The sequence below is a fragment of the Gorilla gorilla genome, chromosome 8 (assembly GCF_029281585.2).
Source record: "Gorilla gorilla gorilla isolate KB3781 chromosome 8, NHGRI_mGorGor1-v2.1_pri, whole genome shotgun sequence".
In the NCBI taxonomy this organism is placed as follows: domain Eukaryota; kingdom Metazoa; phylum Chordata; class Mammalia; order Primates; family Hominidae; genus Gorilla; species Gorilla gorilla.
Genome location: NC_073232.2, coordinates 48,233,671 through 48,259,025, shown reverse-complemented (window position 1 = coordinate 48,259,025; position 25,355 = coordinate 48,233,671). Strand labels below are relative to the sequence as shown.

General features: G+C 37.8%; 1 protein-coding gene across 3 annotated transcripts in view; it reads right to left on the bottom strand.

Annotated features, from left to right (window-relative positions):
- The window catches only part of CTNNA3 (catenin alpha 3), a 1,788,954-nt gene that overhangs the window by 1,587,838 nt on the left and 175,761 nt on the right, over positions 1 to 25,355 (bottom strand). For all 3 annotated transcript variants that reach the window (XM_055353691.2, XM_055353692.2, XM_019035348.4), the window contains one exon: positions 19,634 to 19,753. In XM_055353691.2, coding sequence (XP_055209666.2) covers positions 19,634 to 19,753 — 120 coding nt within the window. The remainder of the gene's footprint in view (positions 1 to 19,633; positions 19,754 to 25,355) is intronic.

Genomic DNA, 25,355 nt, shown 5'->3' with positions numbered 1-25,355 from the left:
GTTGATGTTGATGCTATTCCTTTCTGTTTGTTAGTTTTCCTTCTAATGGTCAGGCCCCTCTCCTGCAGTGTTTCTGGTGTTTGCTGGGGGTCCACTCCAGACCCTGTTTGCCTGGGAATCACCAGCGGAGGCTGCAGCACAGCAAAGATTGCTCCCTGTTCCTTCCTCTGGAAGCTTCATCCCAGAGGGGCACCTGCCAGATGCCAGCCAGAGCTCTCCTGTATGAGGTGTCTGTCAACTCCTGCTGGGAAGTGTCTCCCAGTCAGGAGGCATGGGGGTCAGGGACCCACTTGAGGAGGCAGTCTGACCCTTAGCAGAGCTCGAGCGCTGTGCTGGGAGAGCTGCTGCTCTCTTCAGAGCTGGCAGACGGGAATGTTTCAGTCTGCTGAATCTGTGCCCACAGCCACCCCTTCCCCCAGGTGCTCTGTCCCAGGGAGATGGGTATTTTATCTATAAGCCCCTGACTGGGGCTGCTGCCTTTCTTTCAGAGATGCCTGCCCAGAGAGGAGGAATGTAGAGAGGCAGTCTGGCTACAGCGGCTTTGCTGAGCTGTAGTGGGCTCCACCCAGTTCAAAATTCCCACAGCTTTGTTTACATTGTGAGGGGAAAACTGCCTACTCAAGCCTCAGTAATGGCAGACATCCCTCCCCACACCAAGCTCGAGCGTCCGAGTTTGACTTCAGACTGCTGTGCTGGCAGTGAGAATTTCAAGCCAGTGGATCTTAGCTTGTTGGGCTCTGTTGGGGTGGGATCCGCTGAGCTACACCACTTGGCTCCCTGGCTTCAGCCCCCTTTCCAGGGGAGCAAACAGTTCTGACTCGCTGGCATTCCAGGTGCCACTGGGGTATGAAACAAAATTCCTGCAGCTAGCTCTGTGTCTGCCCAAACGGGCTCCCAGTTTTGTGCTTGAAACCAAGGGCCTTGGTAGCATAGGCACTCAAGGGAATCTCCTGGTCTGCAAGTTGCAAAGACCATGGGAAAAGCATAGCGTCTGGGCCGGAATGCACCGTTCCTCACAGCACTGTCCCTCACGGCTTCCCTTGGCTAGGGAAGGTAGTTTCCCAATCCCTTGCACTTCCCGGGTGAAGCAATGCCCCACCCTGCTTTGGCTCACCCTCTGTGGGCTGCACTCACTGTCTAACCAGTCCCAATGAGATGAGCCAGGTACCTCAGTTGGAAATGCAGAAATTACCCACCTTCTGCATTGATCTTGCTGGGAGCTGCAGACCACAGCTGTTCCTGTTCGGCCCTCTTGCCCCTATATGTCTATCTTAACTATTTTTTTTATTATTCTGGTGTGTGATTTCTCTCTTCCGTTTAATGGTTTTCACAACAAATAAGCCTTAATGCCAGATATCTTAAAAATAATATTTGTAGTGTCATTCACTTAATCTAAAAATACTCACAATTGTTCTTCAGTGTTGCCAAGTTTTTCAGTCTACTGTAAGAGCTTGATCTTAGAGTGTGTTCACTGACCTCATATTACATATAGAATGTATGCAAAAAAGACCTTTAAAATGTAGGGTGATAACATCTATTCCACATATGCCAACATTCTTAGATATGCTCAACTTCAGTCTTCTCTCAAATTGATCCCCTACTGACATTAAAAAATTACTAACTTTTTATAGCAGCACTGTGCACAGCTCTTATATCAAGAGTAAGAAATAAACTTTTCCAAAACCACTTAAAAACAGAGTAACATTCAGCCAGGCGCGGTGGCTCATGCCTGTAATCCCAGCACTTTGGGAGGCCAAGGTGGGTGGATCACAAGGTTAGGAGATCGAGACCATCCTGGCTAACATGGTGAAACCCCGTCTCTACTAAAAATACAAAAAATCAGCTGGGCATGGTGGTGGGTGCCTGTAGTCCCAGCTACTTGGGAGGCTGAGGCAGGAGAATGGTGTGAACCCAGAAGGTGGAGCTTGCAGTGAGCCGAGATCACGCCACTGCACTCCAGCCTGGGCAACAGAGCAAGACTCCATCTCAAAAAAAAAAAAAAACAAAAACAGGTCGGTGCCGAGGCTCATGCCTGTAATCCCAGCACTTGAGGAGGCTGAGGCGGGTGGATCACAGGGTCAGGGGATCAAGACCATCCTGGCTAACATGGTGAAACCCCGTCTCTACTAAAAATACGAAAAAATTGGCCGGGCGTGATGGCAGGCGCCTGTAGTCCCAGCTACTCCGGAGGCTAAGGCAGGAGAATGGCGAGAACCCAGGAGGCAGAGCTTGCAGTGAGCCGAAATCGCGCCACTGCACTCCAGCCTGGGCAACAGAGTGAGACTCCATCTCAAAAAAAAAAAACAGTAACATTCATTAGAAGAACATAGAAGAAAGAAAAAAAAATAGAGTAACAAAGATGTCAAGACATTCTCTATACCCACTAGGCCAGGTGTTTGGAGTAGAAGAAAAATGCATAGTGACTGATACAAGTTACTCATGAGCACCAACTACATGTTCACAAATGGTACCTTACTTATCACACATTGGTTAATACCAAGTCTAACTTAAGATTCCTTCCCTGGATAAACATCCCATCATTTTTTTATGGATCCAATTCTAGCCCACTATTTTAGCATAACAAAGGTCAAACATGTTAGATATCTTAAACCCAGAGTTATTTACTCTCTGTTTTGAAGACAAAAATGTTTCCTGATAGATTTCAAAGAGATTCCAAAAAGACAGCTTCCTCTAAATTTAAAATAAAGTTCAGGTACACTTAATTTATTTGCTTCTGTTTCATCTTTGGATTTAATGTTTTCCATCCCAGGTAAAATAAATTCCCCCAGTTGTTAAATGAATTTGATCTTAACTATGCCCAATCTTAATATATGGTATAGATGTATGTTTATATTAGAATGGGCAAAAGGCCAACAAAAACTTCCTGTCTGATTTTTTTCTTAACAAATTATACACTGCTGCTTACCAAAACTTCTGTTTATTCACATAATGCTGTATCATATTCCCAGGACTTGCTGCTCTGACCCAAGGTGAGAAGAAATGCCTTTGTCCTACAAACATGAGCATTTAGCTTAAGTTCAAACACTGACAAAGAAGCCTGAAATTGGATACTTACCAGAATAATCTCCCATATTTAGTTTCTCTAAATTCACAGATGATCATTATCAAACTTTCAAAAATATCATAACTGCTCTCAATGACTTTAACATTAAAGTTGGGAAAATGACTAAAATTCAGTTACCTTTAATTTTAAAAATGCAAATTTAACATGAAGACATAAATGTATCACTATCAGTAATGACACATGTGGTGGACCATTACATTCTGCACCAAAAGTACCAAGAAGGGCTTCAGTAACTCCCAATGTTTGGATGGGGAACTTAGAACAATAGAGATAAATACCAACATCAAAATGAGAGGGAGGAAATATTATAATTTCTTCATTAAGCAAACAGGTTAAAACAAAATATGTAACTTAAACTTCAAAGCACAAAAATAATTCTTCAAAATATTCTAAACATTTTCATCCAATAAGTACTCCGTATCAACAATCAGCACCTCACTTGGAAAATCAGTCACAAGTCAGCTGTTAATGCTGTGTGGATGCAACCACAGATCATTACCTACTTAATTGTGTATACATCTAATAGGCTCATACAGGTCTTTTAGAACAAAGGTTTTATAATGGAGTAGATGATAAATACTGAACTGTAGTGCTACCAGGTGCTATACTAATATGAGCAGAATTTATATAGAGAATTTTATCCTGTATTAATGCTGTAACTAAAATAGAAAAAAATGATTTAAAATCAGGTTTGTAATAATACAGTTAAAAAAGAAATGCAATATTACAAGTTCATATTGTGGCATCTTGCTAAAATCCCATTAAGTGATACTAAAAATGTTAAGCTAAATACAGTTTATCTGGTCAATGAATGCAACTGTCAGTTGACCACAGAAGAGAGAAAAGCTATTTACATTGTAAAAATTTAAAGACATCCAATCTAAAATTTAATGTTGACTCTGAAGAATATCAATTAATTTATATTTTCTGTCATTTGAAACTAGAGTGTATGAAAGTAAACCTGTACATACACATACTCTTCTAAATCATTGAACAAAATATGGAGCAAACCAGCAACACTACTCCATCTTCTGGTGACATTTTCCCTCACCTAGATGTATTTCAGTATAAGTGTTTCTACTGCTGTCACATTTGGAGCATGAGATAGGGTATAAAAGCTGATTAAATTCTTCCTAAATAGCAAACATGAAATTGTCCAAACATGATAGTTTAGAGAGCAAAAATAAGTATGCCTTAAAAAAAATAACAGAACAAACTAAACTTCTCATTACACATTAAATTAGCCCTCAGATAATCAGCCCCTAACAAACAGCTTAACATCTACAAAAGGCTGCATGACTGGTGTGTGCCTGTTTAAAGCTCTGCTGTAAGCTGAACTTTTGGTCTCAGCTAGGCATCCTCAACATTTCCTTTGAATTTTAGCCAACAGTGCCCTAGGCATGCCCCTAGCACTACTATTAACAAAACAGCTGTAGTTCAAGCAGTAGTCTTTTTGCCTGACAAGGACACCGTAACACTCATTGTGATGTCTTCTGATTGTGAACACAGGTAGAGATGTACAGCTTGGATACAAAAATTTAATATGAGTGTATTTGAGATTATAATTTTTACTAGTTGTATAGTAAATATGTGACTAAGCTTGCTTTTCTGAAACAAATGCTGCTGAGTCAATACCAGACAGTCCCATGATCAGTTTGGCCAAGTCACAGTGGACAATCCAGAGCTAAAGTATGACATTTTTACTCTTCTTCAGCTCCCTGTACCTTAGTCTCAGCTGTTCCCACATTCAGTCTCTTTAGCTAGACTAACAAAAAAAGAATGGAGACTCAAATAAAACGAGAAATAAAAGAGGAAACATTAGAAGTGATACCACAGAAATACAAAGAATTAAAAAAGACTCCTGTGAACTATTATATGGCAAGAAATTGGATAACTTAGAAGAAATGGATAAATTCCTAGACACATAAAAACTATCAAGATAAAATCATGAAGAAATGGAAAATCTGAATAGACCAATAATGAGTAAGAAAATTAAATTAAGGCCGGGTGCAGTGGCTCACGCCTGTAATCCCAGCACTTTGGGAGGCCGAGGCAGGTGGATCACGACGTCAGGAGTTCAAGACCAGCCTGGCCAACATGGTGAAGCCCAGTCTCTACTAAAAATACAAAAATTAGCTAGGCATGGTGGCACATGCCTGTAATCCCAGCTACTCAGGAGGCTGAGGCAGGAGAATTGCTTGAACCAGGACCCAGGAGGCAGAGGTTTCAGTGAACTGACATCATGCCACTGCACTTCCAGCCTGGGCTACAAAGGGAAACTCCATCTCAAAAAAAAAAAGGAAAGAAACAAAGAAAAAAAAAGAAAATTAAATCAATAATTAAAAAGTCTCATCAAGGGAAAGCCCAGGACCTGATGACTTCACTGCTGAATTCAACTAAAATTTAAAGAAGAACTAATACCAATTCTCAAACTCTTCCAAAAAACTGAAGAGGAAGGAATACTACAAACTCATTTTATGAGGCCAACATTACCTGACACCAAAGCCAGACAAGGAGGCTACAAGAAAAGAAAATTACGGGCCAATATTCCTGATGTACAAACACGCAAAACTCCTCAACAAAATACTAACAAGCTTTAAAAGATCATTCACCATGATCAAGTGGTACACCACATTAACAGAATGGAGAACAAAAATCATATAAACAACTCAATAGATGCAGAGAAAGAATTTAACAAAATTCAACATACTTTCATGATAAAAACCTCTCAACAAATTAGATATAGAAGGAATGTATTTCCTTTTTTTTTGTTGTTTGTTTGTTTGTGATGGAGTCTTGCTCTATCACCCAGGCTGGAGTACAGTGGTGCAATCGTAGCTCATTACAACCTCCACCTCCCAGGTTCAAGCAATTCTCCTTCCTCATACTCCCGAATAGCTGGGATTACAGGCCCACACCACCACACCTGCTAATTTTTGTATTTTATCAGAAACAGGGTTTTGCCATGTTGGCCAGGCTGGTCTCAGACTCCTGACCTCGAGTGATCCACCCACCTCAGCCTCCCAAAGTGCTGGGATTACAGGTGTGACCCACTGTGCCTAGCAGAAGGAATGTATTTCAACACAATAAAGGTGGTATTTCACAAGCCCACAGTTAGTGTTATGCTCAATAGTGAAAAGTTGCCAAAAATACACAATGTGGAAAAAATAGTCTCTTCAATAAGTGGGGTTGGGAAAATTGAATATCCACATACCAAAAAACAAATTTATTTTTATCCTACATCATAAACAAAATTTAACTCAAAATGGATTAAAGCTGTAAACATAAGCCCTGAAACCATAAAACTACTATAAGAAAACAAAGGGGAAATGCTCTATGACATTAGTTTTCACAATTTTTTTAAATATGATGCCATAAGTACCAGCAACAAAGGCAAAAATAAATAAGTGAAATTATATCAAACTAAAAAGTTTCTGCACAGAAATGGAAATAATCAACAAAATGAAATAGTAACCTATGGAATGAAATAAAATGTTCGCAGACCATACATCCAATAAGAGGTTAGTATTGAAAATCTATAAGGAAGTCATTTAACCCAAAAGCAAAAAAGAAAAGAAAAGAAATGACCCACAAATAACCTAATTAAAAATGGGCAAAATACCTAAATAGACATTTTTTTTTTTTTGAAACCTAAGTCTCGCTCTTGTCCCCCAGGCTGGAGTGCAATGGCATGATCTCAGCTCACTGCAACCTCCACCTCCTGGGTTCAAGCAATTCTCTTGCCTCAGCCTCCCGTATAGCAGGGATTATAGGCACCTGCCACCACGCCTGCTAATTTTTGTATTTTTAGTAGAGACGGGGTTTCACCATGTTGGCCAGGCTGGTCTTGAACTCTTGACCTCAGGTAATCTGCCTGCCTCAGCCTCCCAAAGTGCTGAGATTACAGGTGTGAGCCACTGTGCCCGAACTAAATAGACGTGTTTCTTTTTTATTTTTTTAATTCTTTAAGTTCTAGGGTACATGTGCACAATGTGCAGGTTTGTTACATAGGTATACATGTGCCATGTTGGCTTGCTGCACCCATCAACTCGTTATTTACATTAGGTATTTCTCCTAATGCTATCCCTCCCCCAGCCCTCCACCCACCGACAGGCCTCGGTGTGTGATGTTCCCTGCCCTGTGTCCAAGTGTTCCCACTGTTCAATTCCCACCTATGAGTGAGAACATGTGGTGTTTGGTTTTCTGTCCTTGTGATAGTTTGCTGAGGATAATGGTTTCCAGCTTCATGCATGTCCCTGCAAAGGACATGAACTCATCCTTTTTTATGGCTGCATAGTATTCCATGGTGTATATATGCCACATTTTCTTAATCCAGTCTATCACTGATGAATATTTGGGTTGGTTCCAAGTCTTTGCTATTGTGAATAGTGCTGCAATAAACATATGTGTGTATGTGTCTTTATAGTAGCATGATTTATAATCCATTGGATATATACCCAGTAATGGGGTTGCTGGATCAAATGGTATTTCTGCTTCCAGACCCTTGAGGAATTGCCACACTGTCTTCCACAATGGTTGAAGTAATTTACACTCCCACCAACAATGTAAAAGCATTCCTGTTTCTCCACATCCTCTCCAGCATCTGTTGTTTCCTGACTTTTTAATGACTGCCATTCTAACTGGCGTGAGATGGTATCTCATTGTGATTTTGATTTGCATTTCTGTGATGACCAGTGATGATGAGCATTTTTTCATGTGTCTGTTGGCTGCATAAATGTCTTCTTTTGAAAAGTGTCTGTTCATATCCTTTCCCGACTTTTTGATGGGGTTGATTTTTTCTTGTAAATTTGTTTAACTTCTTTGTAGGTTCTGGATATTAGCCCTTTGTTAGATGGGTAGATTGCAAAAATTTTTTCCCATTCTGTAGGTTTCCTGTTCACTCTGATGGTAGTTTCTTTTGCTGTGCAGAAGCTCTTGAGTTTAATTAGATCCCATTTGTCTATCTTGGCTTTTGTTGCCATTGCTTTGGGTATTTTGGTAATGAAGTCTTTGCCCATGCCTATGTCCCGAATGGTATTACCTAGGTTTTCTTCTAGCGTTTTTATGGTTTTAGGTCTAACATTTAAGTCTTTAATTCATCTTGAATTAATTTTTGTATAAGGTGTAAGGAAGGGATCCAGTTTCAGCTTTCTACATATGGCTAGCCAGTTTTCCCAGCACCATTTACTAAATAGGGAATCCTTTCTCCATTTCTTTTTTTTTTTTTGGTCAGGTTTGTCAAAGATCAGATGGTTGTAGATGTGTGGTGTTATTTCTGAGGCCTCTGTTCTGTTCCATTGGTCTATATATCTGTTTTGGTACCAGTACCATGCTCTTTTGGTTACTACAGCCTTGTAGTATAGTTTGGAGTCAGGTAGCATGATGCTTCCAGTTTTGTTCTTTTTGCTTAGAATTGTCTTGGCACTACAAGCTCTTTTTTGGTTCTGTACGAAATTTAAAGTAGTTTTTTCCAATTCTGTGAGGAAAGTCATTGGTAGCTTGATGGGGATGGTATTGAATCTATAAATTACCTTGGGCAGTATGGCCATTTTCATGATATTGATTCTTCCTATCCATGAGCATGGAATGTTCTTCCATTTGTTTGTGTCCTCTTATTTCCTTGAGCAGTGGTTTGTAGTTCTCCTTGAAGAGGTCCTTCACATCCCTTGTAAGTTGGATCCCTAGGAATTTTATTCTCTTTGTAGTAATTGTGAATGGAAGTTCACTCATGATTTGGGTCTCTGTTTGTCTATTATTGGTGTATAGGAATGCTTGTGATTTTTGCACATTGATTTTGTATCCTGAGACTTTGCTGAAGTTTTTTATCAGCTTAAGGAGATTTGGGGCTGAGACGATGGGCTTTTCTAAATAAACAATCATGTCATCTGCAAACAGGGAAAATTTGACTTCCTCTTTTCCTAATTGAATATCCTTTACTTCTTTCTCTTGCCTGATTGCCCTGGCCAGAACTTCCAATACTCTGTTGAATAGGAGTGGTGAGAGAGGGCATCTCTGTCTTGTGCCAGTTTTCAAAAGGAATGAATGCTTCCAGTTTCTGCCCATTCAGTATGATATTGGCTGTGGGTTTGTCATAAATAGCTGTTATTATTTTGAGATACATTCCATCAATACCTAGTTTATTGAGAGTTTTTAGCATGAAGGCTGTTGAATTTTGTTGAAGGCCTTTTCTGCATCTATTGAGATAATCATGTGGTTTTTGTAGTTGGTTCTGTTTATGTGATGGATTATGTTTATTGATTTGCATATGTTGAACCAGCCTTGCATCCCAGGGATGAAGCCGACTTGATTGTGGTGGCTAAGCTTTTTGATGCGCTGCTGGATTCGGTTCACCAGTATTTTATTGAGGATTTTCTCATCGATGTTTATCAGGGATATTGGTCTAAAATTCTCTTTTTTTGTTGTGTCTCTGCCAGGCTTTGGTATCAGGATGATGCTGGCCTCACAAAATGAGTTAGAGAGGATTCCCTCTTTTTCTATTGATAGGAATAGTTTCAGAAGGAATGGTACCAGCTCCTCTTTGTACCTCTGGTAGAATTCGGCTGTGAATGTGTCTGATCCTGGACTTTTTTTGGTTGGTAGGCTATTAATTATTGCCTCAATTTCAGAGCCTGATATTGGTCTATTCAGAGATTCAACTTCTTCCTGGTTTAGTCTTGGGAGGGTGTATGTGTCCCGGAATTTATCCATTTCTTCTAGATTTTCTAGTTTATTTGCGTAGAGGTGTTTATAGTATTCTCTGATGGTAGTTTTTATTTCTGTGGGATCAGTGGTGATATCCCCTTTATCAATTTTTATTGCTTCTGTAAATAGAAACTTTTCAAAGAAAGACATACAAATGGCCAATAGATATATAAAAAGGTGCTCACATCACTAATCATCAGAGTAATGCAAATCAAAACAAAATAAGATATCACCTCACATTTGATAGGATAGCTACTACCAAAAAACAAAAGATAACAAGTGTTGGTGAGTGTGATCAGAAATGGGAATGCTTGTAGAGAAATGGGAACCTTGGTGGGAATGTAAATTGGTACAGCCACTATGAACAGTAGTATGAAGGTTCCTAAAATATATTTTAAAAAAATAGAACTATTATATGATCCAGCAATCCCACTTCTGAGTATATATCCAAAGGAAATGAAATCAGTATTTTGAAGAGGTATCTGCACTCTCATGTTCATTGCAGCATTATTCATGATAGTCAAGGTATAGAAACAACCTAAGTGCCTAGGATATACTTTAAAGGTTTAGATGACACAGGATTCTAGAAATTGTTAATAAATCAAAATTCCATTGCAGTAGAAAACTACAAAATGATGTACTTTCTGTATTGTTTGTGTATCCATGATAAAGTGGCTGAACCAGATGATGCCTATAAGTCTTTCCTTTGTCTACAGTGTTGTAGTATTATTGAATTTTCTTCTTTAAAAAAAAAAAAAGGGCCAGGAGCGGTGGCTCACGCCTGTAATTCCAGCACTTTGGGAGGCCGAGGCAGGCAGATCACAACGTCAAGAGATCGATACCATCCTGGCCAACATGGTGAAACCCCATCTCTACTAAAAATACAAAAATTAGCCAGGCATGATGGCACACACCTGTAGTCCCAGCTACTCGGGAAGCTGAGGCAGAAGAATTGCCTGAACCTGGGAGGCAGAGATTGCAGTGAGCCAAGATCGCGTCACTGACTCCAGCCTGGCAACAGAGCGAGAGTCCGTCTCAAAAATAAATAAATAAATATTTAAAAATTTAACATTTTTAAAAAGGCCCTACTGAATTATTTTCATTTACTGGCACCTCACTGCCTAATACAGTATATTCGCATGTAAAGATAAATGTTAAAAGCATCTTTGTTGTTCCTGCAGTTTGATATGAAACCCAATTTCCAGGATTATTCCATAGTCCCAATGCAACAAGGTTCCTACAGACTCAAGAAAGTCCATACCCATTCTGGTACTCCTTTCATCCTGGTAGAAAATTCTGTTCTACTTCAGATTCCTAGGGCTCAATCTGAAAGAGCAGAACTCCCACCTGGAGGACAAGCATAATCAGAAAGAAGTGGACTTCACTGAAAAGTCAATTGTGCTGCATCCCCATTTCAGTCCTTTGTTGTATATTCCTGTGAACACTCAAAGAAGTTCACTCCTTTCTTCTTGAGTAGGAAAGTGGAAATGTAGAGTGGCTGGAGGCTTGCGTTTTAGAGAAGACTGCACCCACATCTTTTATTAAGGGGACTATGAGGGGCTCCTCTATTCCACATGTCCCTGAATACAGGACAGAATGTCACTACTCGACCACCTAGCAAGGGTCCAGCAAAGGAAATGCTCCTCAAGACACAGGAGGTAGCAGAAGTATGTTTTTCCCTGGAGAGAATGGGGCTCACTTCCACAAAGGCTGCCATCAGAGCCTTTCATTATAGCCATATATAAGCAAGGCCTCCCAAACCATGAACCCCAGTGAAATAAACTGAATATCCTGGCTTTGTTTTAACATTAGAAGAGATTTCTGCAGCCAGTCCAATCTCAGCATCATGCAGCTTTTCAAACAGGAAAAGAATGCTTTTCATACTATAGGTCCTCTCTTGGTTTCAGGATACAAACCAGATACCAAGGATCAATAGAGGGCTCACCAAAGAACCAAAGGTTGTGAGAATATATCATTTCCTGTTATTGTTCCAACTCTTGTCATTAGCAAAGTATGTGGCCTTGTACAAGATATTTAATCTCCTTGCAACTCATTTTTCTCATCTTTAAAATAAAACAGTTGGGGCCAGGCACAGTAGTTCATGCCTCTAATCCTTGCACTTTGGGAGGCTGAGACGGGTGAATCGAGTTCAAGACCAGCCCGGGCAACATGGTGAAACCCTGTCTCTATGAAAAATACAAAAAATTAGCTGGGCATGGTGGTGGATGCCTGTAATTCCAGCTACCTGGGAGGCTGAGGCAAGAGAATCACTTGAACCCAGGAGGCAGAGGTTGCACTGAGCTGAGATTGTGCCACTGCACTCCAGCCTGGGTAACAGAGCAAGATTGTCTCAGACATAAAAAATAAAATAAAATAAAACAGGTTAGATGAGTTCTAAAGATTCTTTACTTGGTTTAAGGTTCTCTAGTATAGCATAGCCTCTGTAATTTGCATCTTAAACCACCAAAAGTCATAATCTTAGTAGTGAAAGATTCCCTTCTTTTCATGCACAGATCACTTTCAAAGTGCAAAACAGACTAAAGAAGACATTTTCAGAGTTAACTTGTCTATTATTTCTCCTCAACACCAACTTTTATTGACAACCTTATGGACTTAGGTATGTCAATATAAGACATGCACAAATAAGCACCATATTGATGCAAACACTGAAGTGGTTTTTTGTTTGTTTGTTTGTTTTGTTTTGGGTTTTTGTTTTGTTTTTGTTTTTTTTTTTTTTTTTGCCATCTCTGGAATTCCTATCAGCATTGTAAATTTTGAAACAACCCATAACAAAGAATTAACTGTTTCAATAAACATTCCCCACATAAAGTAGCTATAAGCTGCCCACAAGGCAAACTACTGTACAGCAAACAACCTTGTAAAAATTAATAAATCTTCTCTGGTGCATGAAAATCAGCTAACGCTTGACTCAACAGCTTTTTACCTAAGTGCCACCAATAAACTGAGCCCCAGAGACAACAGATGGAAACAGAATAGCAAACCTTAGGAATTAAAAGATGTCTCTATAATGTTTTTACTTTGCTAATTTAATAGAAGACACTTAGTTATCATGACCATTAACTAGCCAATGTGGAAATCAAATTTTAGGAGGACAAATGTATAATATGCATCATTTTCATCATTCATTTTAAAATAAAGGCAAGTTTCTTACATTAAAAAATCCATAAGATTTTTTTCTTCAGACTGTAACTATAGAAAAACAAATCACCCTATAAAGATCTGTAGTTTATGAAGTAGTGAAAATGATCAAATGGCTATTGCAAAAAGCTAGATATTAGGAAATGTGAATATTAATTCTGAATTTGTTACCGACTCAGGATGACCTTGCATGATGCATCCAACCTTCTTTTCTCTATATCAGAAAACTAAAGAGTAAATGTAACATCACATTCTTTTCTCCTTTGGGACAAACAACTATGTACAATTGAATAAAAATGAAATTGCATAAGTAGTGGATAGAATATGTTTGGGTTGGTTTGAACTTAGCACACTGTTTAATAATTCAACATTTTTTATACCTGCGCAATAAATTTTTAAATGATGTCTGAAATGCTTTGAAATCTTCAGAAACAGGTTTATAAATGGCATAAATAATCATTTTATTTGATCTGGTAAATAAGAAATAGAATACCACCTAAGACAGACATGAATATTTTAGTATAGCAGTCCTTGGTTCACTTACCCTTAAAAGGAATAATTCAATCAGAATTCTTTCAGGACAGTTAGATTAATTACAGAAGAAGGAAAAAAAGAATCTTCTCTCAATTGAGCAATTAACATACTTCATCTTACAAAGGTCACTGAAGTTAATCCACGGCTATAGAACTATTGCTCTAGAAGCTTAGCACCTCCCCTTAGTACTCATTCAGTCCAGCTCCCACTTACACCCTTCCTTAGACTGCATCTAAACAATTCCAGATACACATGTTCTGTATCTTTTATTTTATTGATTTATTTATTTTTTGACACGGAGTTTTACTCTTGTCACCCAGGCTGGAGTGCAATGGCATGATCTCAGCTATCTGCAACCTCTGCCTCCTGGATTCAAATGATTCTCCTGCCTCAGCCTCCCGAGTAGCTGCGATTACAGGTGCCTGCCACCATGCCCGGCTAATTTTTTGTATTTTTAGTAGAGACGGGGTTTCACCAAGTTGGTCAGGTTGGTCTTTATTTTTAAAGGTCTTAAAGAAAATATATTTACAACTCCATTTTAATGTTAGCCCCAATGGAAAGTTAGTCCCTACCTTATAATGTCCTTGTAGATAAGCAATTCCCAGTGCAATATTATTCTAGCTGATTCACTACATTTTTCTTGCTATAAGTCCTTACCTGATTGAAGGATATTATTGGAATTCATCAACTTTTTCTTCTCTATGTGCTATAGTACAACCACAAGCCTAGCACTATTTAGTTTCATTTTCTAAGCATTTCTTCCACAGGATCCCTACATTGTTTTGTTGTATCCTCAGAGTTCTCAAGTTCCCAGAGTAAGCCTAAGAGTATTTTCTATGTGGTCAGTCATTATCTATCTAGAATTTTATTTTTTGTTTTGAAATATTTGATTGACAAAGATTGAATATATTCAAAGTGTGCAACAAGATGATTTGAGAGATATATACACATTGTGTAATGATTACCACCATTAAATTAACACATCTATCATCACTCGTGCTGTTTATTAGGTCCCCAGAACTTGTTCATCTTATAAGTGAAAATGTGTACCTTTGATCAATATCTACTAATTTCCTCCACCCACCAATCCCTGGAAACCACTCCTCTACCCTCTGCTTCTCTGAGTTTGACATTTTTAGATTCCACATATAAGTAAGACCATACAGTATGTGTATTTCCGTGTCTGGATTACTTTGCTTAGCAAAATGTCTTCCAGGTTCAACCATACTATTGCAAAGGCAAGATTTCCTTCCTTTTTAAGGCTAAATAATATTTCATTGCCTATATGTATACCACATTTTCTTTATTCACCTGTCAATAGACACTTAGGTTGTTTCAATATCTTGGCTGTTGTGAATAATGCTGCAATGAACGTGGGAGTGCAGCTATCTCTTCAAGATACTGATTCCATTTTCTTTGGATATATACCCAAAAGTAAGATTGACAGGTCTTATGATAGCTCTATTTCATATGTTTTTAGCTACCTCTATACTTTTTCCGAAATGACTGTACCAATTTACATTCCCAACAATGTGCAAAGGTTTCCTTTTCTTCACATCATCACTAACTCCTGTTACCTCTTGTCTTTCACACCTGTTAGGATGGCTATCATGAAAAAGATAAGAGATAACAAGTAGAATTTTATTTTTCAATTGAAAAATATTAACCCGCAGTCATTTTTATCAAATAAATTTTATCTAACTTATTTTTATTTTTCTTCTGTTTAATAAAAGTTTGTTTTAAATTCAATTTTTATCCTACAAGGTATTATGTACCCTTCTGGCTTTGGAATTACCTAAAAGGGTCACACACCCAGTTTAGTAAAAGAAAAAAAAAGCAGTTGTTCACTCCTGAGCATCGTCACTAAAAAAGTACGATGTGCTGAACAATACCTGAAGCATAAGGGAAGCTTGGATATATAGAATGTATTATTAACCTGAATTGGACGTTAGCCAGAACACCGAACCTTCTTCCCCCAACAGATTGTCATAGTACAAGTCCTCAGTACTTTAACTGCCCATCAAGAGATATCACCTTAGAAACAAATTAGAACAAACTGTTGCAGCTCCCTTCTTGAGAGGTGTCAGCATGTTATTTTTGTTACATAGATCACCAACTGCTAGACTATGTATGTCCAAAAACATTCTATCCCATATGTTCAGAACAGTGCTGGACCCTATGTACAGCACAGAAGTATACAAAATAAAGAACATATCAATATCCTTATGGAACTTACAACCTATTTAAGAAAATGGCTTATGAGAATAACAGAAAACATATAATAGCTACCAATTATACTAAACACATGTCAGGTGCAATGTTAAGTCCTTTATACATATTTCATAGGACTTACTTTATACCTGATATATTGTTTCCTCAAAGCAAGCTGTTTAAGTTAGGGGTTATTTTTCCAATGCTTTTTAAAAAGAAACTCAGGTATCCAGTACAAACAGTCTAACCAGGTTTGGGTAACTACAAAGCTCACACTCTAATCACTGTACTACATGGATTCTCAATGAGTATATCATCAATCAAATGCTAAATTGTATGACACAAATAAAAGCTAAGAATGGCAAAGAGTGAAGAGTTATACTGACTAGAGGTCACAGGAGGAGGTGTTACGAGGGAGGCTAGACTTCAGTTTGACTTTAAAGAATGATTTAAGTATGTAAAATGAAACGGGCTGTACATTCTAAATACGAAGTTATATAAACCTTGTGCACAGGTCAGAAGGCAAGAATAGTATGCCGTGATCAGAGAGACAAGAATCAGATACGTGATGTGTTCCAACACGCATGCAGGTCTGAAGTACAATAATTTAATTTTACATATTTTTATATCAATGTGTAAATGTGCTTTAGTCTATATAATGTTCAACTCAATAATGTCAACTTTAATTTATATCAAAAGACTTCAGAAGCCTCTGGAAATGGATGTGTTTTATAATGTTATTATAAGTTTTAAGGGTAGATAAAGAGAGGAATGAATTACATTAGAGTCCACATTATCAAACCTTATTTTGTTTTACTTCACAAAACGAAAGCTCTAGGGAAACCTCTTGATTTATAAGCACTCAAATTAATACATAAATCTGAGATCGATATAATAGCTGGAACTTGCTATTACCATTCCTATGTCACACCAACTAGAAGGATGAAAACCAAGCAGTCCAAGCAGATAAACTCCAAGACTGTACCTGCCTTTCGATAGTAAGAACCAAAAGAGTGTCCAAATTCTCCGGTTAATCCTGCTTTGTCATCCGTTTACTTTAGGCTGACTCATCCCAGTAAACCCACCACCTCACCTATCACAGCCTCCTCTCACACCTTTTCCAATCAAAGCTATTTCAACATTAGTCTTTTTGAAAGTAGGAAAATGTAGAGATGTTGTGCCCTGACCCAAGGAATAGCTGATGTGCAGGCACTCACTCTTTTAAATAAATAAATACTAAGTTCAGACCTAGGAAAGAAAGCACAGTAACCTCAGAAAAACAGAAGTGAGAGAATGGAGCAAAGAACTCCAGTAGTCTATCTTGTGCCGAGAAAGAAATCTCTCAAAGATGATGTTAAAAGTATCATAGAAGGGGACAGAAAATAAAACTTAATGGATGACTCCAATAAAATAATTACAGTCAATTCATTGGACATCCATAATTCAGAGTTAACACTGGCATTTCCTGTTTGTTTTAAAAAATGGATAGAAGAATAAAATATGTTAGGAGAAAACCTCAATAATACATAGGGGCAAGGGACAATCTCTCAGCCCCTGGTATCCAGGAAACCAAAGGCTTATGCTCTTTTGAATTTTAAATGTGTAGCAAAACACATTGATTTTAATTGCCTATAATCTGAGGTCAAACCTTTTGGCATGGTTCTTTGTTCATAGCAACAACACCACCAATAATATTTACTGAGGATTTGCCATGAGTCAGATACTGTTATGAGCACTGGAAAGGATACAGCATTAAAGGTGACAGACGAGGCCCTGCCCTTATGGAGCTTATGTTCTGTCCCAGTGCAGAATGATAAATATGGTTGGACCAGGGAACAAACCATGACTAATTCTCCAATACAAAGAATACTGCCTTATAAAGAGGAAACTTTCTTGCTAAACTGGCAATTTTACAGAGGCCTGAATCTTTTCCATTAGAAGAAAAACACTTTCTGGCGTGTGCTTAATCAGGTTTTGGAGCTTTAAAGGAATAGAATGCGAGATAAAAGATAAATCCCACCAAGCTAGAGAAGAGCTGATGTTCTGACCCTTTGACCCTGCCCATCAAGAAGACATAACACTCCAGGTTTGAAGTCAGATTTGATTTAGATTTGAAGCCCAGTTTCATGCCTTATTAGCTCCATGACCTTAGGCATGTTACTTAACTTCCTTAACAGTTTTCTCATCTGTAAAATGGTGCTAACAAAAGCCACCTCACTGTATTGTTATAAGCATTTAAAGATTTAATTCATAAATGTTTAAATCATACCATGTGCCATATGCTTTTCATTTAATAAAGAGTATAGATGATTTACATATGCATATATGTATACACTCCATGTGCTCATCTTTTCTTTATGCACATATAATTTACCCATCTATCCTCAATGCCATTCTCCCAGAGTTCTACCCTTCTGCCCTTGAGGCATTTACCTTCTTCCAAATTCACAATTAGCTAATAAAAGAATCCAATCACTGAAAATGTGTTAATGAGAAACGGTAACAGAAGAGTACAGTGACTACTGCCTGCCAGCTCAAATACCCCTCCATGATAAAATATGGTTTTGGAAACAAAACTGTACTAAAAATAGCATAGGCCAGAGGAGTGACTCTGGTGTGAATGCTAAGCAGCATCCTCTGGGGGTTTGTTGTAGTAGCACTCAGTAACGATCAAGTGCTAATACCTAGACCATCATTAATTTTTTTAAAAAACAAAACTTAAATGGACATTGTATCCTTTTTCATGTAAATTAATGTGTCTGCAAAAAGAATGTATTTGCCCTGGAACATTCTATAAAACAAATATAATCCCTAGGAAAACAGGGCCATAGAAAGGTTAAATGTTCATGTAACATCTGTGATAGAGCAATACCTACAACACAATTCTCTTTTTGGCCCAGTAATTCTAGACCATAACATGTTGACTTAATGAGATTTAACTAAAAATAGAAAATTCTGCTTTGAAAACCTTCATCCGAAAGGATCCAAAACTTGTGAATTAGGCAATGGTGAGAATGCCACACCCTTTGCTACTCTAAGAGGAAAGTCTCTCAAGTGATCGACTCGAGGCCTGGCCATGCAAGTCAGACATTTAGTCATTTTTCTAGACGCTATCCATCATGTAGCACATTACCGAACTTCATGCAACCTCATTTAAACATTTAACTGGCTGTTCTGATCGGAATAAACCTTTGGTGGAAGTAAAAGCTTGACAACGCTGACACCTAGTGGCTGTGAAGAAACTGGAGCAGATCCAGCCTAGGAAGAGTAGTGAGCTACTGTGGCAGTGTCTCCAAAACACACAGCATTTAATCATGATGAATATTAGGTTATAAAGTACCAATTCTAAAACAAACCCTATGAAAGTTTATTTCAGCTCTCTATTTATCTAGGGGCCTACAAAAGGAGACAATTAAAAACCTTGTATTTGAAAAGTAAATTTTCCTTCGATCTTCCACACTTAGCAAATTACTCATCTTCAAAGATCAAAGAAAACTAAAGATCAATTCATATTTTGGCATATTTATGACTATTTTCCTTAATGTTGCATGTACACCCACAACCTTATCCTGGTCTTCAGGTGATTTTTCTCCCCGGGTCAAATATAAAAGCCAACTGGCCAAGCCATTATAGAGATTCCCTTTATGCCTCTGAAGCGTTCCTAGTCAAAGGGTAGTTGGATTTTCACAAACCAGCAGGAATTTTCTTTAAGAGAGGTATAAGGACACATGTGGAAACCCCTAAAGTACACATCTAAAAGCAAGGACCACATTGAACACTGTGGGAAGCCATATGAACACAGCAGATCAGCACAGCACAACCTGTTTCTGCTCTAACCATTAGAAGATAAGTTTCCTCAGACCCACCTGCACCTCTGACAGGCAGGATGGCAGGAAGCCTAAAGTGTTCATCTCCTCCACCAAGGAGAGCTCTGACTCCTACCTGCTGACGTTTGAAGGCTAAATAATCCAAATTTTCCAGCTCCTTCCCAAGCTTCTGGTAGGTTTTCTGAAGGTCAGATTTGTTGGCAACATTTTTGAGAGACTCAAATGTCCTTTGAAACTGAAATTGAAAACAAAAGTAGATCATTAGGATAGCAGCAGATTTTTCTCAAATTCTCAACTTGCTAACACAGAGTCGATAATGAGCCTCAGTTTCTCCCATTCATAATACAGTGATAACAAATGCTAGCTAATTATCTTTCAATGAAATAATTAGGGACACACAAAGAGTTATAAACCATATTCTAAGTATAACCAACATTACTGCATGCATGAGAAGCCTGTTCAGTCCTCATTCTAACAAAAGAGCATACTTCATTTAAAAAAAATAAAAAAGAAAGTTCATCTTTTAGGATACACTTCTGCTTTAAAATTTTTTAAAAAGCACTGTGAATGTATAATTTCAAATCATAATGAGGAAGCATTAAAGAGTGCTCACATTTCAATCATGGAAACAAACAAATTTATGAAAATGTAGTTGCTTACATGATATTTTGCTATAATGGCATGGGATCTGGCTTGCCTCTATAATAATATCTATGCAGAATAGGTCACCCAACAAACTTCAGCAAGAAAGATCTCTCAGAGCTTATATTTTGAGAAGGAAGGAAAACTTAACATTTTGATGATCAAAGCATATGTGGCATGTTCAGCAAACATTTATTCATTTCTGCTCTATAACACAGATGAGCTATGAGCAGATGAGTTATGATCAGAAAGAGAGTTCTGATCAGTTCTGCTGAATCAGAATGCTCCCATTCTTTTTAAATCAGATACTAGATAAATACAAAGGTGAAAAATTGCAACGAACCACAGAATACTGTCTGCTACTAATAATTAATTAAGCAAAGGAAGCTCACAAGAAATTGGATTCTTGGTTTATTTTCATAAATTAGAACATACTTTGGAGGGTTAGTGATTGAAAATGTCAAGTAATGTAATTTGCAAGACATTTGCATTTGCTCTCTCTTTATGTCATTTATTTCCCATATTCTCACTCTGTGCCATTAGACAGATTTCTACAGATAGAGACTTGACCATCTTAAACACACCAGAACTCCACTGTGACTATGATGCCATGAGACAGGCTAATAAGATTTTATAGAATATAATTAAGTTTCCAGGGAAATGATTTGACCCTTACTATATCAAACTCTATGAAATAAGTCATATTAAAATGGCATTCTACTGAATTAAATCCCTAATTTCATGAAAGCAACATGTTTATCTCAATCCAAGGTGACAGAGGGAAAAGAAATGGGAAATAACAGTGCTAAGCTTCCACGACAGGACAGTAAATTAAATTCAACAAATAATCATTTAGAACCTACTATGCACAAAGCACTATGAATATAAAAGACATTTCCTGCCCTGAAGGAAGTCAGACCACTGGAGAAACTAGACATGAAATTCGGAAATGAGATGGACACTGACACTTACTGAGTGCCCACTCAGCCCCAGGTACTTTATGCTTTCCAATTTAATCTTCACAAGAACCACAGGAGTTCCTATTTCTCTTCTCATTCTACAATTGAGTAAACTGGGTTTCAGAAAGTTTGATTGAACTGGGTTTTTATTACAACATTCATGTTCTTTCTACTCTATCCTTAACTCTAACACAAGGCAAGGTAGTAAAGAGAGTGCAAAAAAAGAGAGATAAAGGTAACATTGGTGAAAACTCGGAAAACTCACTGATACTGACTGAGGGACTCAGACCACGTAGAAGACGTAAGACAATTTGAGTTGGGCCCCAAAGGACAGGAAGTCTTTTAAGAGTCTGACGTGGAAACCAATTCTACCCAACATATTAAACACAGCCAAAATCAGTTCATTTTCCCCCACTTATAACAATAAACAAGTTCCTTTCAACATAATGACCTTTATATGAAATATTTATTATATTGTATAATCATTTCTGTGCCTTGCCCATTTCTTGGTTCATTCTCACTATGTTCAAATCAAAATAAAACCTTATCTAAGATTCTAAAAAATTTAAGTAATTTTATCTATGACTTAATTAATACAAGCTATTTTACTGACAAATCCATTTAACTCTAAAGCATGTTTTAGCTCCTGCACTTTGTCTTCCCTAAGAAATATTAGCTCTACTTCTTAAAATATTTCTTCTTCATATTTATCTCTGTAAACATTATACAACTCCAAATGGGACCTTTAGAGCAAACACACTTGTAAAGAGTGTTCAAAATAGCCGGGCACAGTGGCTCACGCCTGTAATCCCAGCACTTTGGGAGGCCGAGGCGGGCGGATCACGAGGTCAAGAGATCGAGACTATCCTGCCTAACACGGTGAAACCCCGTCTCTACTAAAAATACAAAAAAATTAGCCGGGCGAGGTGGCGGGTGCCTGTAGTCCTCCGCGGGAGGCTGAGGCAGGAGAATGGCGTGAACCCGGGAGGCGGAGCTTGCAATGAGCCGAGATTGCGCCACTGCACTCCAGCCTGGGCGACAGCGAGACTCTGTCTCAAAAAAAAAAAAAAAAAAAAAAAAAAGAGTGTTCAAAACAAGAAACACAGAAAACCAACACTTCCGGTAATATGCCCATGGCCAAAGGAGAAATGGAGAAAATCCAGTAACAATACATGATCACAAGAATGTTTTAACTAAAGGTCGGACTTTGTATAATATGGAGATTTCAGCTTGAACTTTTGTTATCAGGAATTATATCCTCCATTTATTGATAATAAAGAGTTCAAAATACTGTAAAACCATGATAATTTCATTCATTTAAGCAGTGTTTTTGCTTACAACAATAATTAATTGTCAAGAAGAGGTCATATGAAACCTGTGGTATAGCTCTGGCTTAGCTCCCTATTAAACACACCCCATCCCCACCTGCACACATGTACGCTTAAAGATACTAAAGAGTGAAAGCAATAATCTTACTTTCCAAGTAATGCTGAAGTACAGAAGATAAAAGTTAGGTTGAGGCCTAGGTTTTAAAGAGTATTCACTTGGCTTGAAGATTTTTCCAATAGGCCACAATGGTTAATCATTGAAACAAACCTCCAAGATTTTCCATATTTGTTCAGTACATGATAATTTTCTTATATTGATTATTTCTCCAAATAAATGATCTCCCAGTTGGAGACAAGTTGGGGAAAGGAAGCACAATTAATTGAAGAGATTTTTAATACTGCTGGATTTTACTTATTCATAGTTTTGAGTGGGAATTTAAAATGAGCCAAAAACCCCAGAATAATTTGTTGAAACTTGAATTTATCCTGTGTTTTTTTTTTAACTCATTATAAACCAAACTCAAACTTTAAAAAGTTCAGTGAATTAGACTAAACCCAAAACAAACCTTGGACATACAAGATAAGAATGGGTAGAGGAAAACAATATCCCTAAGCCCAGCACTTGCTGGAATAGTAAGCACTGTCAACACTCCCAGAGTGTGTTTTCTCATCAAATTATTTCTGCTCAGAAATAATAATAGTAATCCATCAAATAAAACAGCAGAAACTATAATTGCTCATCTCACATTAAAATAGCTGACAAATTATTTTGCAAGAAAGAGAAGCATAGAAAAGGCAACAGGGAAATGTCTACTTTGTCTCAGCAGTCCCTTTTCCCAGATACATTTTTTCTCCTTTTTCCTGACAATACATATATAAATAAATCTAAGCCAGTGTTCTATACAAATTATGCATCCAATGAGTTCATGTAAATTATGTAGATTTGTGGAGTAATTTGAGAAAGACACGAAGAAATAGGCTGAAACAGCAGGAAAAAAAAATGCAGCCAAGGCTCTGGCAAATAAAGTTTTCCTCTCCCTCACTGCCAATGCCCTGGCTTCCTTTTGTAATCAGATCGATTGATTCAAATAACTCTAGAGCTCCAGCAGCCTACTAATTCCCATAATTTAAAAACATCAAGTAGCATTGCTCCAAAACAAGAGCCAGCTCCACAGTCATCATGTTTTCTTATTTAATATTTCATGCATTTATACGAGGTGCTGGGTGCTACCTGTAACATGAAAAGAAATCCCATACCCGCAGCGTTATGTGTACAAAAGGGTGTACAATAAGTGCCTGATGGAAAGCATTATATCACCAAGTGTGATCTTAGTGTCCCTAAATCATCTGTTTAAAACAATGCCAAAAGTTTCTGGAGACTAAAGCGGAAGGAAAGAATAGTCAAAAAAATAATATATTGATGCTCTATAAATATTAATACCTAGAGTAAAAAGAAATTGTTTTAAGCATAAGAAATGGCTAATCTACCTTACTTAAATATGGCAACCACAGAGCAATCAAAAATAAAGTATTACAGAGAAAGAAATTATTTAATGTTTCTGAATTTAATCCATTGACTTTCATACATATTTTCCAAATGAACTTACAAGATGATAATACCACTCATTAAAAGGAAGTTTACAACTGAAGCAGAAAATTAAAGCTCACATACATATCTCAAATGTTTTTTTTTTTTTTTTTGCTGTAAGGAATGACTATAAAAGTTAAGAACATAGAGCAAAATTGGGCTTGAGATCTAAATTAGAAATAGTTCTATGTAGGTGAAGGCACACTGGCCTTGAGGTCTGAGGTTCAAGTCCTTGCTATGCCATTTAATAACTGCATCACTTTGGACAAGTCATTATTATTCCAATTTTGATTGTGTTATCTATAACACAGGACAAATTGTCTTTGCCTGCCTACTTCACTCAGTTGTTGTGAAATCAGTTGAGGAAAAATAAAAGACATTCATTCAACAAATATCTATCATTGAGCAACATACCAGACATGTAAGAAACAGAGGAAAACAAAAGAAAAACAACTCTTACCCTAACAGATTTTACAATCTAGCTTTATAGGTTACTGCTTTATAAACTTAAAAGTTCCATAAAATTGAAAAGATCATTGTCATTAAGCTCATGACACCTTTCAGTAGTGAATAAGGACTGAACAAAAGGGTCATTCAATAATTGTTTATAGAGCAGCATCACTGTGCAAAGCACTGGGCTTGATGCTGTGAGAAACATCACATTTATGGTGAGGCTTGGGTGGAAAAATGATGAAATCATTGATGCTTTATGAAAAGTTTGGCCAGGTGCAGTGGCTCACGCTGTAATCTCAGCACTTTGGGAGGCCGAGGCTGGCAGATCACTTGAGGTCAGGAGTTCGAGACCAGCCTGGCCAACATGGTGAAATCCCATCTCTATTAAAAATACAAAAATTAGTCAGGTGTGGTGGCATGCGCCTGTAATCCCAGTTACTTGGGAGGCTGAGGCAAGAGAATTGCTTGAGCCCAGGAGGCAGACGTTGCAGTGAGCCGAGATCGCACCACTGCACTCCAGCCTGGGTGACAGAAAAAGACTTCATCTCAAAGATAAGATAAAATAAAATAAAATAAAAAGTTTATGGGCAATGTCCCCAAAGAAATCAGCAGTTTACAAATGGATAAACCATTTTCAGAAGGGTCAAGATGATGTTGAAGACAAAACCCACAGCAGCAGACCATCCACATCAATTTGCAAGGAAAAAATTAATCTTGTTTGTGTCCTAATTGAAGAGGACCAACAATTAACACCAGAAGCAATAGCCAACATCATAGACATCTGAACTGGTTCAGCTTACACAATTCTGACTGAAAATTTTCAGTTGAGCAAAGTTTCCCCTGGATGAATGCCAAAATTGTTGCACA